The sequence below is a fragment of the Pleurodeles waltl genome, chromosome 2_2, assembly GCF_031143425.1.
Source record: "Pleurodeles waltl isolate 20211129_DDA chromosome 2_2, aPleWal1.hap1.20221129, whole genome shotgun sequence".
NCBI classification, from domain to species: domain Eukaryota; kingdom Metazoa; phylum Chordata; class Amphibia; order Caudata; family Salamandridae; genus Pleurodeles; species Pleurodeles waltl.
Genome location: NC_090439.1, coordinates 1,115,657,798 through 1,115,670,945, shown reverse-complemented (window position 1 = coordinate 1,115,670,945; position 13,148 = coordinate 1,115,657,798). Strand labels below are relative to the sequence as shown.

Genomic DNA, 13,148 nt, shown 5'->3' with positions numbered 1-13,148 from the left:
TTATAAATTGATTGATTTGCCTAACTTTCCCAGGTTTTCATAAAGCATATTGCTTTTTACATGATATTTTAAGATCTAATGATATTACTACTATCCCTCAACTTAGATAACATAATCTACAAGGTTTCTTTCCTTGTGGACATTGCAACGCATGTCATAATAGTGTCATGCTGAAGCAATATGCTTTATGTAATCTCGATGCGGTCCCAGTGGACAAAGCCCTCGAGGCTGGACACTTGTTGGGGGGGGGGAGTCAGGCCTGTCACGCGATGATCCCAGAGGATCTCCAGCACATCACATCCATACAGGTACATGACGGGATGAATATGGCCATGCGCCTGCCGTAGAATAGATCACGGAGCCCATCAAAGCCTTCAAGGCGATAGGCTGGGTCATCATAACCTCACCCCCACCCCCCATACACCATTCATTTATGGCCACTAAAAGTGCCACCATTAATAGGCATAGACATCTGACACACCCAGTCCAATATCAAAGGCAGATTCACACGCTGTAGTAAATGCCATGCGATGGGGCTTTCTGGCCCACATAAAGGAGGTACGTTTATAAATTAGGAAACGGAACCACACCGCGGGATTAGATGAGGATTTTTGGACATAATGTATAAATAGGAGGAGGCACATGATTTTAAATAATGCAGTACGACCTATGGGATTGAAAGGTAGTCGGTTCCTTGATGGGACGTCTGTACCTGTTGAGCGTGCCCATATGGTGGGAGGCAGAATCCACCAATTCTTCCCAGGTTTGCAGGCTAGAACGCTGGTCAGGTGGGTTGTGCAAACTTTCTCAGAGGTTATGCCTTACCCTTCCTCTCACCTCCTCCATACCTTCCACTATTTCCCCCCTCAAGCGGCTGACTGAGGACCATCACTATTTTGCAATATGAACTGCAAGCCCTTTTGGCCAAAGGGACTGTTGAGAGAGTGCTAGCACCAGAAGGAGGACGTGGTTCTTCTTCCCACAACTTTCTGGTGCCCAAGAAGGACGAAGGCCTTCTTCCAATTTTAAACCTGTGCTCTCTCAACGCCTTCTTCCTAAAGGAGAAATTCAAAATGCTCACCCTGGCCCAGGTCTTGTCTGCTCTCGACCCTGAAGACTGGATGGTTGCGTTATACTACTGGATGCCTCTTTTCACTTCCTGTCCTGCCGTCCTATTGACTCTACCTGCGGTTTCTAGTGGGAAAGGAGCATTTTCAGTTTGCTGTTCTCTCCTTAGGTCTCACCTGCGCCACTTGGGTGTTCACAAAAGTGATGGAAGTTGTAGCAGCACACCCTTGGAGGCCACGGGTGACAGTCTTCCCCTACCTGAACAGCTGGCTGTTGAAGGCAGGCTCACTCCAGGCAGTCGTCAAACACCTGCAGACTACTGCAAACCTTCTATCATCTTTGCGGTTCACAATCATGATCCCAAAGTCACACCCGACTCCTCCTCAGATGCTCCCCTTCCTCTGAGCCATTCTGGAAATGGAACGGGTGCCTTTCCCACGGGAAAGAGAGTCAAGGGAACTCTAGCCATGATCTCAATCTTTCAATCTCTGTCTTTGTTTTTAGTGAGGTCGACTCTGAGGCTGCTGGGACTGATGGCCTTCTGTGTCCTGCTAGTAGAGCACGCTGGGTGACATATGCAGGCTTTGCAATGAGATCTGATGTTCCAGTAGATACTGTGAAAGACCTACAGTAGTGGTTGCTTGACTGCGATTGGGTTGTCGGGAGACCCCTCTACCCAGAACTGACAGTGGTGACCGATGCATCACTTTTGTGTTAGGGTGGCCATCTGGGAAAGGTGGAGATCAGAGGCATTTCTTCTCTGGCTGAGTCCCAGCTCCACATCATCCTTCTGGAGCTGAGGGTTATCCACTGGGTGCTGAAAGCCTTCCTTCCATCGATCAAGAAGAGGCTGGTTCAGGTGCTCACAGACAACACCACCATTATGTGGCATTGCAACAAACAGGTTGGGTTACAGTCCTGGATCCTGTACCAGGACGTGCTGCATCTCTGGAAATGGTTGGACCATAAAGGCAAACCATCTGGTCGGGTCTTTTAACGCCATGGTGGGCAAACTCGCTGTCTCACCTAGCAGATCGTAAGTGGCAATTACACCCGCAGGTGGCGTAGGGCCTCTTCCACGAATGGGGAGAACCTTGGCGTGATCTATTTGCCACCACTGAGAACTCGCAATGCCAGCACTTGTGTGCATTGGAGTTTCTAGGGCATCTCTTGCTTGGAGACGTTTTCCACCTCAAGTGGAGCTCGAGACTCCTGTATGCCTTTCTGCCGATTCCACTCCTGCTTGAGTTCTCAAATAGATCAGGACTGACTGACTGGGCCCCAAGTCATCCTAGTGACACCAGATTGGGCATGTAGGGTATGGTATCCAGAACTCCTGGACTTGAGCATGTGTTCACTTTTCGTGCTGCAGTCACAGCAACAGGACAGGGTTCTGCACATGTGCCTTTGTAATCTCCATCTTCATGCCTGGACATTGAGGGGCAGCAGCTGAACACCTTCAACCTTCCTTCGGAAGTGGTTGAGGTCATTTTGGCAGCCAGGCATCCAACGGTGAAAACAGTATATGCCTGACTGTGCAAATTCGTGACTAGGTGTAGCAGACCTTGCCGTGGCCCGTCGTTCGCAGCACACCTCATTCTGCAGCAGAACGGGAAGAAACCCAATGATGAAGCATGCCACCAAGGGGTAACCCTGGTGGGTGAGGATTTTTCTAACAAAAAAACTTTTTTTTCTGTGAAAGTTTTTTTTCTCCTCTGGGTTGGGTCTCTAAATACGTTTACTGAAGCTTCAAGGAGGATAGACCCTCCCCTTTAACCCTCCTTCTCCCCCTCCTTTGTTTAGCAGGTGCAGAACAAGTCAGTTACCCCATTCCAGGCCAAGTTATCAGCCGTTCTGTTATTTTTCTGTCTCTTGACCAGAAAGGCTTTACTTTGGGTACAGTTAAGCCTCTGTGCGATTGCCAGATCAGCCTTCATTGTTTAAGTCACTGGTTGTGATGCAGTTTTTGAAAGAGATACAACACATGTTTCCCCTTTTCCTTTGTAAGGCCCTATTGGGACCTTAATCTGGTCCATGCGTATTTGATGTGCACGCCCTTTGAGCCACTTCACAGCTATCCCTTATGGCTCTTCACGATCAAGACTGTGTTCCTCGTCGTCATCACTTCAGCACAGCGAGTGACCAATCTCCAGGCTCTGTGTCAATCCACCATACACTACCTTCTTCCCAGACAAACTGGTTCAGCAGACACGAGGATCATTTCAACCCAGTGTTGTGACACTTTTCCATGTCAGTCAAAACTGCACCCTTGCGGCATTCTGTGCTCCACCTCACTCCTCTAACGATGAGGAGATGCCCCATTGCTTTGATCCCAAAACAACTCTCAGCTTTTACTTTGATCGTAGCGAAGAACACTGAGCGGACGATCAGCTTTTGGTGGGGTTCTCTAGAACGAAAAAAGGCAATGCTTTATATCTCAAGGAGCGTTTTTGGGCGTCCCAGTCCGGGGCCTTGTACCCCTCTGGTTAAGTGTCCGTGTTTCATGCTCTCACCAACGTTAATTGAGTCAAATTGTCATACGAAGAGCAGCGGTTTCTGGCAGGGGTACAGTGTGTACCTAAATTCTGCAGGTGTTTGTGGTCTTTTCCTCAGAAGCAGGGCCAGCTTTAGGGCGGTGCAACAGGTGCGACCGCACTGGGCGCGTACATGGAGGGGGAGCTCTGACCTCCGGGGGTGGCGCCGTGTGTAGCAATAACTTACAATATAAAGCACCTGCTGCACAGTTCCTTGTGTGTCCAGCTTTCAGGCAGTAATAAAAATGTCAAGATAACTCTTGGGATTAATGTTCCTGCTGGAGCGAGAGATCGGAGTTTTGTCTAGAGGCAGTTTTGACTGGGCATAAAGTACATAGAGTTAATCTGCCTGCTGCAAACTACAGATCTGTATTTTGTGTGGATAGCTGAGTGGATTAGTAATGTCACCCTTTACCAGCACTTTAAAACCAATGACATGTATGTGAGAGAGGGGCTATGGAGAGATGAGAGGCACTTTTGCTGGGTGGTAGTGAGGGAATCCGAGGCGTAAGTCATGAGTTGGTGTTTACAGAGCAGGGGCCTCCAAAAAAGAATGTCTTACCGGGCGTCACCAGCGCTACAGACGACCCTGGTCCAAAGGCTTAGTGGCTGGTGCAGAAACCCCCGATAGCCAGTGCAGAGCTTCCAGAGCAGGCATGAGGTGGTTGCAGTCCTTCCTGGCTGCCTGTGTCTGTACCCCTGGTGGCCTGCAACGAAGCCAGCATGGTTGATGCTTCAGCGCTCCAGTTGAGGGTTGTTATCACACACGCAACACGACAGGTGGACCTGTGCGTGGGGATCTCCGTAGAACCCGTGCGTCCGAGCCTTACAGCAGCACACGAATAGCCAACATTAAATGGTTCCCTTGGCATCCATCCAGCAGACATCTCAGTAGATGTGAATTGTGGTTCTCAAACACGCACTGCCTCGAGTTACCGCGTATTCATACAGTGTGCTGGGTAACGCGGATGCTAGATAGTAACCATGTCAGGCAGGATGTCACCACAACACACGGCGCCTCTACTAGTGGAAGTCGGGCTCGAGCAGGAAAGAGATCTCCAAAGCCACATGTCCATCTAAAACCACAACTTAAGTGCTATATAACGGTTGTTACTTCTAACCGATTTTACTGTTTGGCAGATGTTTATCTTTCAGACATAGATGCGTAAGGAAAGTTGCAGTTGTTGGGGGCCAAGGGTGGCGGGAGGTCCGCATTTTCTGTTGGGCTCTCTTCTCTGTGAAAATATGTCGCTGCAGTTCACATCCTGCGCACAAGATGGCAGGAGAGTCTAAGAGTTGACAGCGAAAGCCAACCCTTGGAACAGCATTAGAAGTGGCCATCTTCGGAGACGTGTTCGTCAATGAATTGATTCCTCATGTTTTTGCTCTGTTTGCTCATCGATCTTTTATTATAGCCGTGATTAATAATTATGTTTTGCACATCGGCAGCTGAATCGTTCCTGAGGTCAGTGGCATTCGTTTGATTGAATCTGGAAGGATGTAGAGCTGAGTGTGCCCTACTTGGATTTCATCCGGTGCTGCGAAGCTCACTGTGATGTTTGACCGGTTGTGAGGTGCAGTTCTTTGGACTTGGCTTCCAGATTAAGCCCCCTGTTTTCCCCAGAAAGTTGTAGTTTAGAGTGGGCGCAGCCTTACAAACTGCTAATTGGTATTTGGCCTGCAAAGTGTTGTAATAAAATGTATAAGTTGCCTGTATACATCATGGGCGTTGTCGACGACGGTCACTGGTTGGAGGCAGGGCGGCTTTAGGGCGATGCGACAGGTGTGGCCGCACTGGACACTGCCCTCAGGAGGGGCCCTGTGATAACCAATAAGATACCATTTTTAAAAGCACATGCTGCCCAGGTTCTTGTGCGTCCAGCAGCTTTCAGGCAGCAATAAAAATGTCAAGCTAACTCTTGGGATTAATGTTTTTGCTAAAGAGAGAGACGGAGTTTTGTCTACTGGCAGTTTTCACTCACCATAAAGTAGAGTAGAGGGTTAATGTGCCAGCTGCAAGGAACAGATCTGTACTTTGCGAATAGCCGAGTGGATTAGTGAAGCCAGCCTTTACCAGCTATTTGAAACAAACAAAAAAATGAATGTATGTGAGAGGGGCTATGGAGAGATGAGGTGTACTTTGCCACGTGGTAGTGAGGGTATCCGAGGAGGAGGTCGGGGTTTTGGAGGGGTGTGGGGGGGCGAGGTGAGTCAAAAGATTGTCGCATTGGGCGCCGCCAGCGCTAAAGCCGGCCCTGGTTGGAGGTCAGTGGAATAAATCTCATATGACTGTGCTGCACACCGTCATCTTGGTAGGAGATGTCCCTTAGGATCTCCCCTGGGCATAGAACCTATGCTTCATTCAACGCATGACCACTGGGATTTAGTTACAGCTTCACAAAGCCACATTCTTCTGCTTGGAATTTGGAGTTTTGTGTTTGTAGCTTTGCGTATTTGCTAAGTGGTCCAGTGTCGTGGCTCGTGTGTGACATCAGCCAGTCCCCACTGTTTATCCGCCTGCACGTTTCACACTGTGACTTTGGTTAAACGCGCTCCAAGTACACTTTTTTAGTTCCAGCATGCATAGAGCTGTTAACTAAAATGCTTTGCCTGCTTGTAGGTGGCCCAAGTGACGTGGGGCTAAGTGGCAGCTGTGGCGTGACACATTTATTGACCACTCAAACCGATTTCAAGCTTGTTCCCAATCCAGCCTGTGCTTTCAGCACAGCTCTTCCGCTTGATATGTACGCTCCGAGGATAACACACCTCTGGTTTACAGCGTGTAACCTGTTTGAAGAACCAGGTATTCAAGTGCATCTTAAGTGCATTGCAAGCTAGGGTCCAGCAGAGAGGAGGGTGCATCCAGAATGTCTGATGAGGAACGGTATTTTCATCTGTAAAAAAACTAAAAAATACTCTAAATTGATCATTTTAATTCTATAAATATGTATACTGTTATGAGTCTGGCTTTAGAGGATATCTTAACCTTCAGTACTTTAAAACCCACAGCTTAGAAGTTAACCATATATTTCTTCCCTACCAAGTCACCCTGCAGAAGCCAGCAGCCCTGGCCACTGTAACAGTAGAGCCTCAAACTGGTCCTTCTGCCTGGAGTAGCTTTAGTTTATCTGTCATGTTCCTAAAGTGAGGAATACATTTGGGGAATCCATCCTGTGGAAGTTTTTAGCACTAGGGGAAGGAATTAGTAGTGCATATTATGGGTCATGCTCACAAACCAGTGTCCTAAAGAGAATTGCTTAAGTTAATCCATCATTGTTTGGTTTGTGATAGGCCTCTCAGGAGAGAGTAAGAGATGCAGTGGAATTAACTGTGTTATCGTGGTTTTGACAAGGAGGTGCTGGAGACGGTGGTAAGCAGTACAGGGTCTTCGAGTACAGCAAAAGCAAGGATCCAGCACAGCCATGTGTAATCTAGGCTATAAAGTCAAGAAGTCGAGGTCAAAACAAAAAGATTTGCTTATAAATGAATGTAAAAGTCTGGATTAAACAATTTAATTACAGTGTGGCTGTGAAAGATTTCTGCAGCCTAAACCAGTTCCTAGAACTGTCTGTTAGGGACATGTAGACATCTTGGAAGGGTTGTTTCTTTCCCTCACATTCTAAGATGTAAATATTTTTGTGATTTGCCTGTGTGCAGAAATCTGCAAGTGTAGTTTTAAAATGAAGATGCATTGTGTCTAATGTTCTCTTTCTTTGGTAGAGGAACAACGTTCATATCAATGATAACGTCCTCCACTCGGCGTACGAGCTGAAAGTGCAGAAGGTGGTCTCCTGCCTGTCCACCTGCATCTTCCCAGATAAAACCAGCTACCCCATTGATGAGACCATGGTGAGCGGGTTACTTCTTCTCTTTGGCTTTCACCTTTTTCCTGTAATAGATACCTGTCCACTTGCCCCGTGATGAAGTGGTACTCGCCAGGCTTCTTGCCTTCACTTCCTTCTCGTTGCGATTACTTAATGTACTCTAGCCCAGTTGTAATGCACATCATTGTCCCCTCCCTCCCCCTCCCCAAGCCTCCACCGTGTATCTCCATCTTTTGAAGGAGGATCCTTGTGTCATTCCCTTGCTGCATTTCTTTTTGAATTTTAGTATTTCACACTACCCCTCCTCTCCTCTCGCTGCCCCCCTATTAGCCCTCAGCATCTGCATTGATGTGCTCCTGCCAAGGAAGTCCAATGGGGGTAGCAGCATCTGTACTGCATCTGCCAGGAGAAGTTACTTGCAGTCTGTGTTCTGGCCCTGCGTCCGCCAAGACATCCATGTAATCCCCGTCCTGGCACTGCCTCTGCCAGCAGATCCTTGTAATCCCATCCTGGCACTGCCTCCTGAAGAAGATCCTTGTAATCCCGTCCTGGCACTGCCTCCTGAAGAAGATCCTTGTAATCTCGCTCCTGGCACTGCCTCCTAAAGAAGATCACTGCGCCATCTGCTGGGGAAACTAAAAGCAAAAGTGGAAATGTACATCAATGATTCTCACAGAAGCTGCCATCTCAGTTGTCTACATTGTTGAATGTGATTAAAATGAGTCTGCAATATTTAGCCTCCCCATGCCTGTCGCATACCTCCGCCTTCTTGTACCTCCCTATTCCATGGTCTTCAGCCCACCTTCCAGGCACCCCTCTTCAAACACTTTTGTGTTTACTGATGTCAGATTGTCACTCACATTCACACAGGTACACACCTTCTCATCTTCCCTTTGTCCTCATACCCAACCCCAATAATCTCCTTAAACTCACGCCTTATTGTACCTCTTTAGAGCACAGATCTGACTGCCTTAATATATGAAGAAATTAGTGAGGCTTCCCTGTAGAGCCTCGCCATGCAGGTGCCCACTGCATCACCCGCAACAACTCCGCTGAGATGCAGTTATAGTGAAATGGCCACTCAGTCAGGGGCCCAGCAGTGAGGGCAGAGCGAGAACAAATCTGCAATAAGTTACAACAAATCTGTGCTCATTATAAATCCAGAATTGTGGGCGGTCGTCCTTGACTTTGCCTTTGCTGTCTTTTCTGCATAGAGAATACCCTTGCAATCCAATATTGTTGCCTGTCCTTCTGTTGAGCGTCCTTGTATATAATGTTGGCGCCTCTTCTCCCATAGGATACTTTGTAATCAAATGTCCCAGAGAAGATCCTTGCAATCCAATGGCACTTCCTCTTCTCCCATAAAAGATCATTGTAATGCACGTCTGCTGCTTCTCTTCCAGTGACTGGTCTTGCTAGGCTCCACCTACTGTGTTGTTTTATATATTTGACTGATTATCTGCACTTTAATCACTTACGCTCCATGTTGAACGCTACTTGCCATGTGGCTTCTAAACTTACTGAGTAATGCTTCTCTTCTCTCTTTTTTTTTTTTTTTTTTAACAGATTCACAGTGGTCCACCACATGAGTCTAACTTCGGATATTCTTACGCCAAGAGAATGATAGATGTGCAGAACAGGTACTGACCTAACACCGCGGACGTGGACTGGGTGCTACAGGACACTCCATATCAATCCAAGTGGGGAGGTGTGGTTCACATTGGCTTGTTAACAATGTAGGGTTCTTTGTGTACATGTTATAATCGAACATACTTAATACTGGTGAGATATTAACTTACTATTAGGAAGCAAGGAGAGCCAACGCCTTATGCTACATACTTGCAGGCTACCCAAAAGGCCTGCATCGCACTTACTAAGCTGCTTGACCATCAAAGGCTGTGTAATATCCTGTCTTCTTGCCTAGCCTGGTGTGGAGTGTGTGACTTAATTAGCGTGAGTGCTGTGTCCCTGTCCCTTTCAGTTTGGTGCTTAAAGTTGAGCTGGTTAACCCGTAGCACTTTGTGATATTCCTACCTTGAAATAGTTCCTGAGTAAATACCTGTACCTGTTCCTGCCTGCTTCCTGGGACTCCTTACTAGTGTGCAACTTCTCAGTGTAACAGGCTGAAAGTTCTGCATTCTTCTTAGTCTGCCTCCCAGAACTCGCATGACCCCCAGACCACCATGCTCTTCACTGGATCCCTGTAAGGAAGAGAATCCCCTTTAAAGCACTAGTTTTAGTCCACAAGGCACTTCATCATACAGGTGCACGCAGCCTTAGGGCAAGAATCAGCTTTTACGCCCCCTCTAGAAACCATGCAGTCGGCTTATATCCTTCTGGCTAGGATTCCTAAGAATCCCTGCACTAGAATTTGAAGACAGCCCTTCTCCTATCTTGGGCCATCTGTCTGGAATTAACTCCCTCTGGAGTTACACCCTGCGGATATCTGTTCAAGAAAATGCAAAACAAAATGGGCTTTTTAAGCAAGAATAAACTGTCCGACTACATTCCTTGAGGTGGGCAATAAGCACAGTGCTGGGACACTCCTTTGAGTAGCTGTGCGCTTTAAAAGTTGCATTTTATTCATCCAAAATCCAAACGGTTAAGTATTTTTATGTGGCACCTCCATCTTCCACAGATTTTTTCACTAACCTAGGACAAGGGCGAAGAGCTTAGCCCTCCCACCTTTCAGATGTTGGCCTATTCATGTTCATTTGACATCCTTCACTACTATCTCAGCAGTTTACAGTGGCACCACCCGAGCCCTGTGGTCATTCTGTTTCCAGACTCTGCATCTCTGTGTATAACATGCACCCCAGGGAAAAAGACTTAATGTGATTGGCTTTCTAACAGGTGATGAGCACTGAGCTCATAAAGAATGTTAAATTCCTGCTAAAAATATTTTTAGGCAGTAAAATGTTTTGTGTAAGGAGAAATGCTGTGCAGCTGCTTTAGGCGTTGATGTAACTTCACATAAACACATTTATTCTGTTTCATTTGCTTCATTTTGAGAAATTTCATAATCTCAACCTATCATGTATGTGACGGCCTTAGATTCATAGTGTCTGGATACCCTACTGGGTGATAAGCCGTGCTTTACAAATCCAATGACATAATACAACAGAGTTGTTTGAACCAAAAATACCAATCAGCGTAACACAAACAGGAATCTAACAAACTGCATTTTCCTACTTCCATTTTGTTTTTCATACATAATTAACTATTCTTCCAATTTAATGTGTTTTTTTTTTTTTATTGTTTTTTTTTTATTTTTTTTTTTAGTTTACGTCTTCTAATTACGTCTTCCTTAAGGGGTCTAGCTCTCATGAGCAGGTTAGAATCCCATATTTGACGCTAGGGACCGTCTATCTTGTGAAAAGCACAGGTTAAGTAGCACTGCATCTGTAGTGAATGGGATACATTACTATGTTGTCTTCTGTGAATAACCACCTGTCCTCAATATAATCAATTCCTTGAAGTCTCCCATTTTCTCTTCAGTTTCCATAGATCAGGTTGATGGGTGGAAGCAACAGAACTGAAAGTGCAGTTAGTGCCTTTCTGACACTCACCAACCACTCACGCCCGCAGTTTTTTACCCTGTTTTCTTTCTCTTCCTTTGGCTCAGTCTGTTTGCACCTCCTCCTTTGTCTAATATAGCGGACTTTCTCTTGTTTCCCCGCTCCCTGACTCAGGGCGTACTTTCAACAGCATGGCTGCAAGTTCACCTCTGGGATTCCCACCAATGTCTTCGGGCCGTACGATAACTTCAACATTGAGGACGGACATGTCCTTCCAGGGCTCATCCACAAAGTGTACCAGGCGAAGAGTAAGTATTTAAGTTAATGGATGCACTGAGCAGGTGGTAAATGAGAGCAGGTGCTTCTCTGTGAGGTGGGGGGGGGGGGAGGGGGGGGGGAAATCATGATGCAGGTTTGGGGATGGTCAGGGAGAGAAGGTGTAAAGTGCCCTGGGCGGGGTGGATCAGCATTGCATTATCCCACTTCCACTAGAAAGAGGTTGGACGAGGACAAGTGCAGTGACTGAGCTGCTATTGCAGTGAAAACCTCATTGATTTTTGCCAGCTGGAGTTTCCAGCCAGTAAAATGTAATTACTTGCTTCTGCACACGTGCAATCCGGGAGCGGGAACATCGGACCGGTCCTAATACTGCAGAATGAATTTCAGACACACGTGAGGGCTTGAGTGATCCCGTGCAATTTGTTCGGGAGAAATTTTCTTGGATAATGCATTGCTATTTGTGGATGTTGGGCAATTTAAACCTCTAGAAGACGACATGTTCGTTGCATTAGAAAGTTGCAAAACCACAAGCATGTACAAGTAAAAAGAAAACCATTATTATTTTAGGATAGTCTTAAGAAGTGGTTTTCAGTTTAAACTTTTTCTGGAAACATGTTAACATACAGATAACTAACAGATGTTGTTTTAAATGTCTGCAGAAAATGGCACCGCACTTTCCATTTGGGGTACAGGGAAACCCCGAAGACAGTTCATCTACTCCTTGGTAAGTAGGTGTCTGTGTGTGAGTTGCCATCGCCGTTTTATATCGTTGAAGCAGATCCTCCATCTTCCATTGCACTTCCCACATACTACCAGAGCAGCAAATCTGCAGTCTCTTATCTGCGATCCAGTCTGTATCTGCTCTCCGCGCCATATCTGAGTGCGCAACCAACCAATATGACCCCTGAAAACACAGAGAATGAACCCACAGGAAAAGACCTCTGTGATGCCAAGGACCCTTAAGGCAAAGTGTAAGAGTCATTTACTGGCTGCAACTCTTGTTTTACTTTTGTAGTTACCACTGCTACTATGCATGTACTACAATCAAATGCTTCTAGAGTGCCTCGTTCCAGGTCGTTACAGATGCTGCTTCCAGGCGTGGACTATTCTGTGATAACTAAATGCATTCTGGCTCTTGTAGTCTTGTTCTTCCTTTCAGCTAATCAGACTTACACACCATTGAACAATGAGTTATACGTGAAACGTTCAGGACTGGAGAAAGCATCTGTAATGACCTTGAACTCCGTGGTCAGCCTAAATGTGTTTAGCAGTCGGTAGGCTGATTGTGGAGGTTCAGCTGGAATCCTGTCAGATAGGGTGAATTGGAAGGCCTAGAGTATACCACAGTATCCACCTGTTCTGAGAGAGGTCATTGTGTTTTTTTATTTTATGATGACCGATGAAATATAATAATGCAACATGGCTACTTGGCATTCTGATATCACTAGTGCACATGCAAACACCTGGCTTAAAGCAAATTTAGTAAGCCTTTGTGAAGAAGTGGGGGAACAGCACCCCTCTTGCCTTTGGACAACTTGATGCTAGCTTTTGTTTGCCTCAGGTTGCAGTTGAGTGGGTACAATCCAGGGATAAATCTAACAGACTTCTCTTGCGGTACATTGAATCCAGCTGGCAGTGACACTGGCCCCAATGGGCAGGACAGACGGTGCAACTCCGTTGTACTTTGCTCATCTGTCACATCTCCCCAACTCACTTGTATACTGAGCTGACCGATCGGGCATGTGTGTGGGGGGGATGGGGAGTAGGTGATGGGGGAGAGAGAGACCTCTTCATCTTCATACACTGCCATTCAGATCTGAACTGACTGCAGGTACTGCCCCAAGTATATCGATGAAGAGCATTGTTGGGGTGCTTAAAGCCCTCTAGAGAACACACCTTTGTTCAGCATTACTCCAGTCCGATAT

General features: G+C 46.5%; 1 protein-coding gene across 1 annotated transcript in view; it reads left to right on the top strand.

The window, feature by feature from the left end:
* The window catches only part of LOC138282899 (GDP-L-fucose synthase-like), a 70,636-nt gene that overhangs the window by 24,847 nt on the left and 32,641 nt on the right, over nucleotides 1-13,148 (top strand). Inside the window, exons 4-7 of the mRNA XM_069220910.1 lie at nucleotides 7,323-7,451; nucleotides 8,993-9,066; nucleotides 11,119-11,252; nucleotides 11,883-11,947. Of these exons, the coding sequence (XP_069077011.1) occupies nucleotides 7,323-7,451; nucleotides 8,993-9,066; nucleotides 11,119-11,252; nucleotides 11,883-11,947 (402 nt within the window). The remainder of the gene's footprint in view (nucleotides 1-7,322; nucleotides 7,452-8,992; nucleotides 9,067-11,118; nucleotides 11,253-11,882; nucleotides 11,948-13,148) is intronic.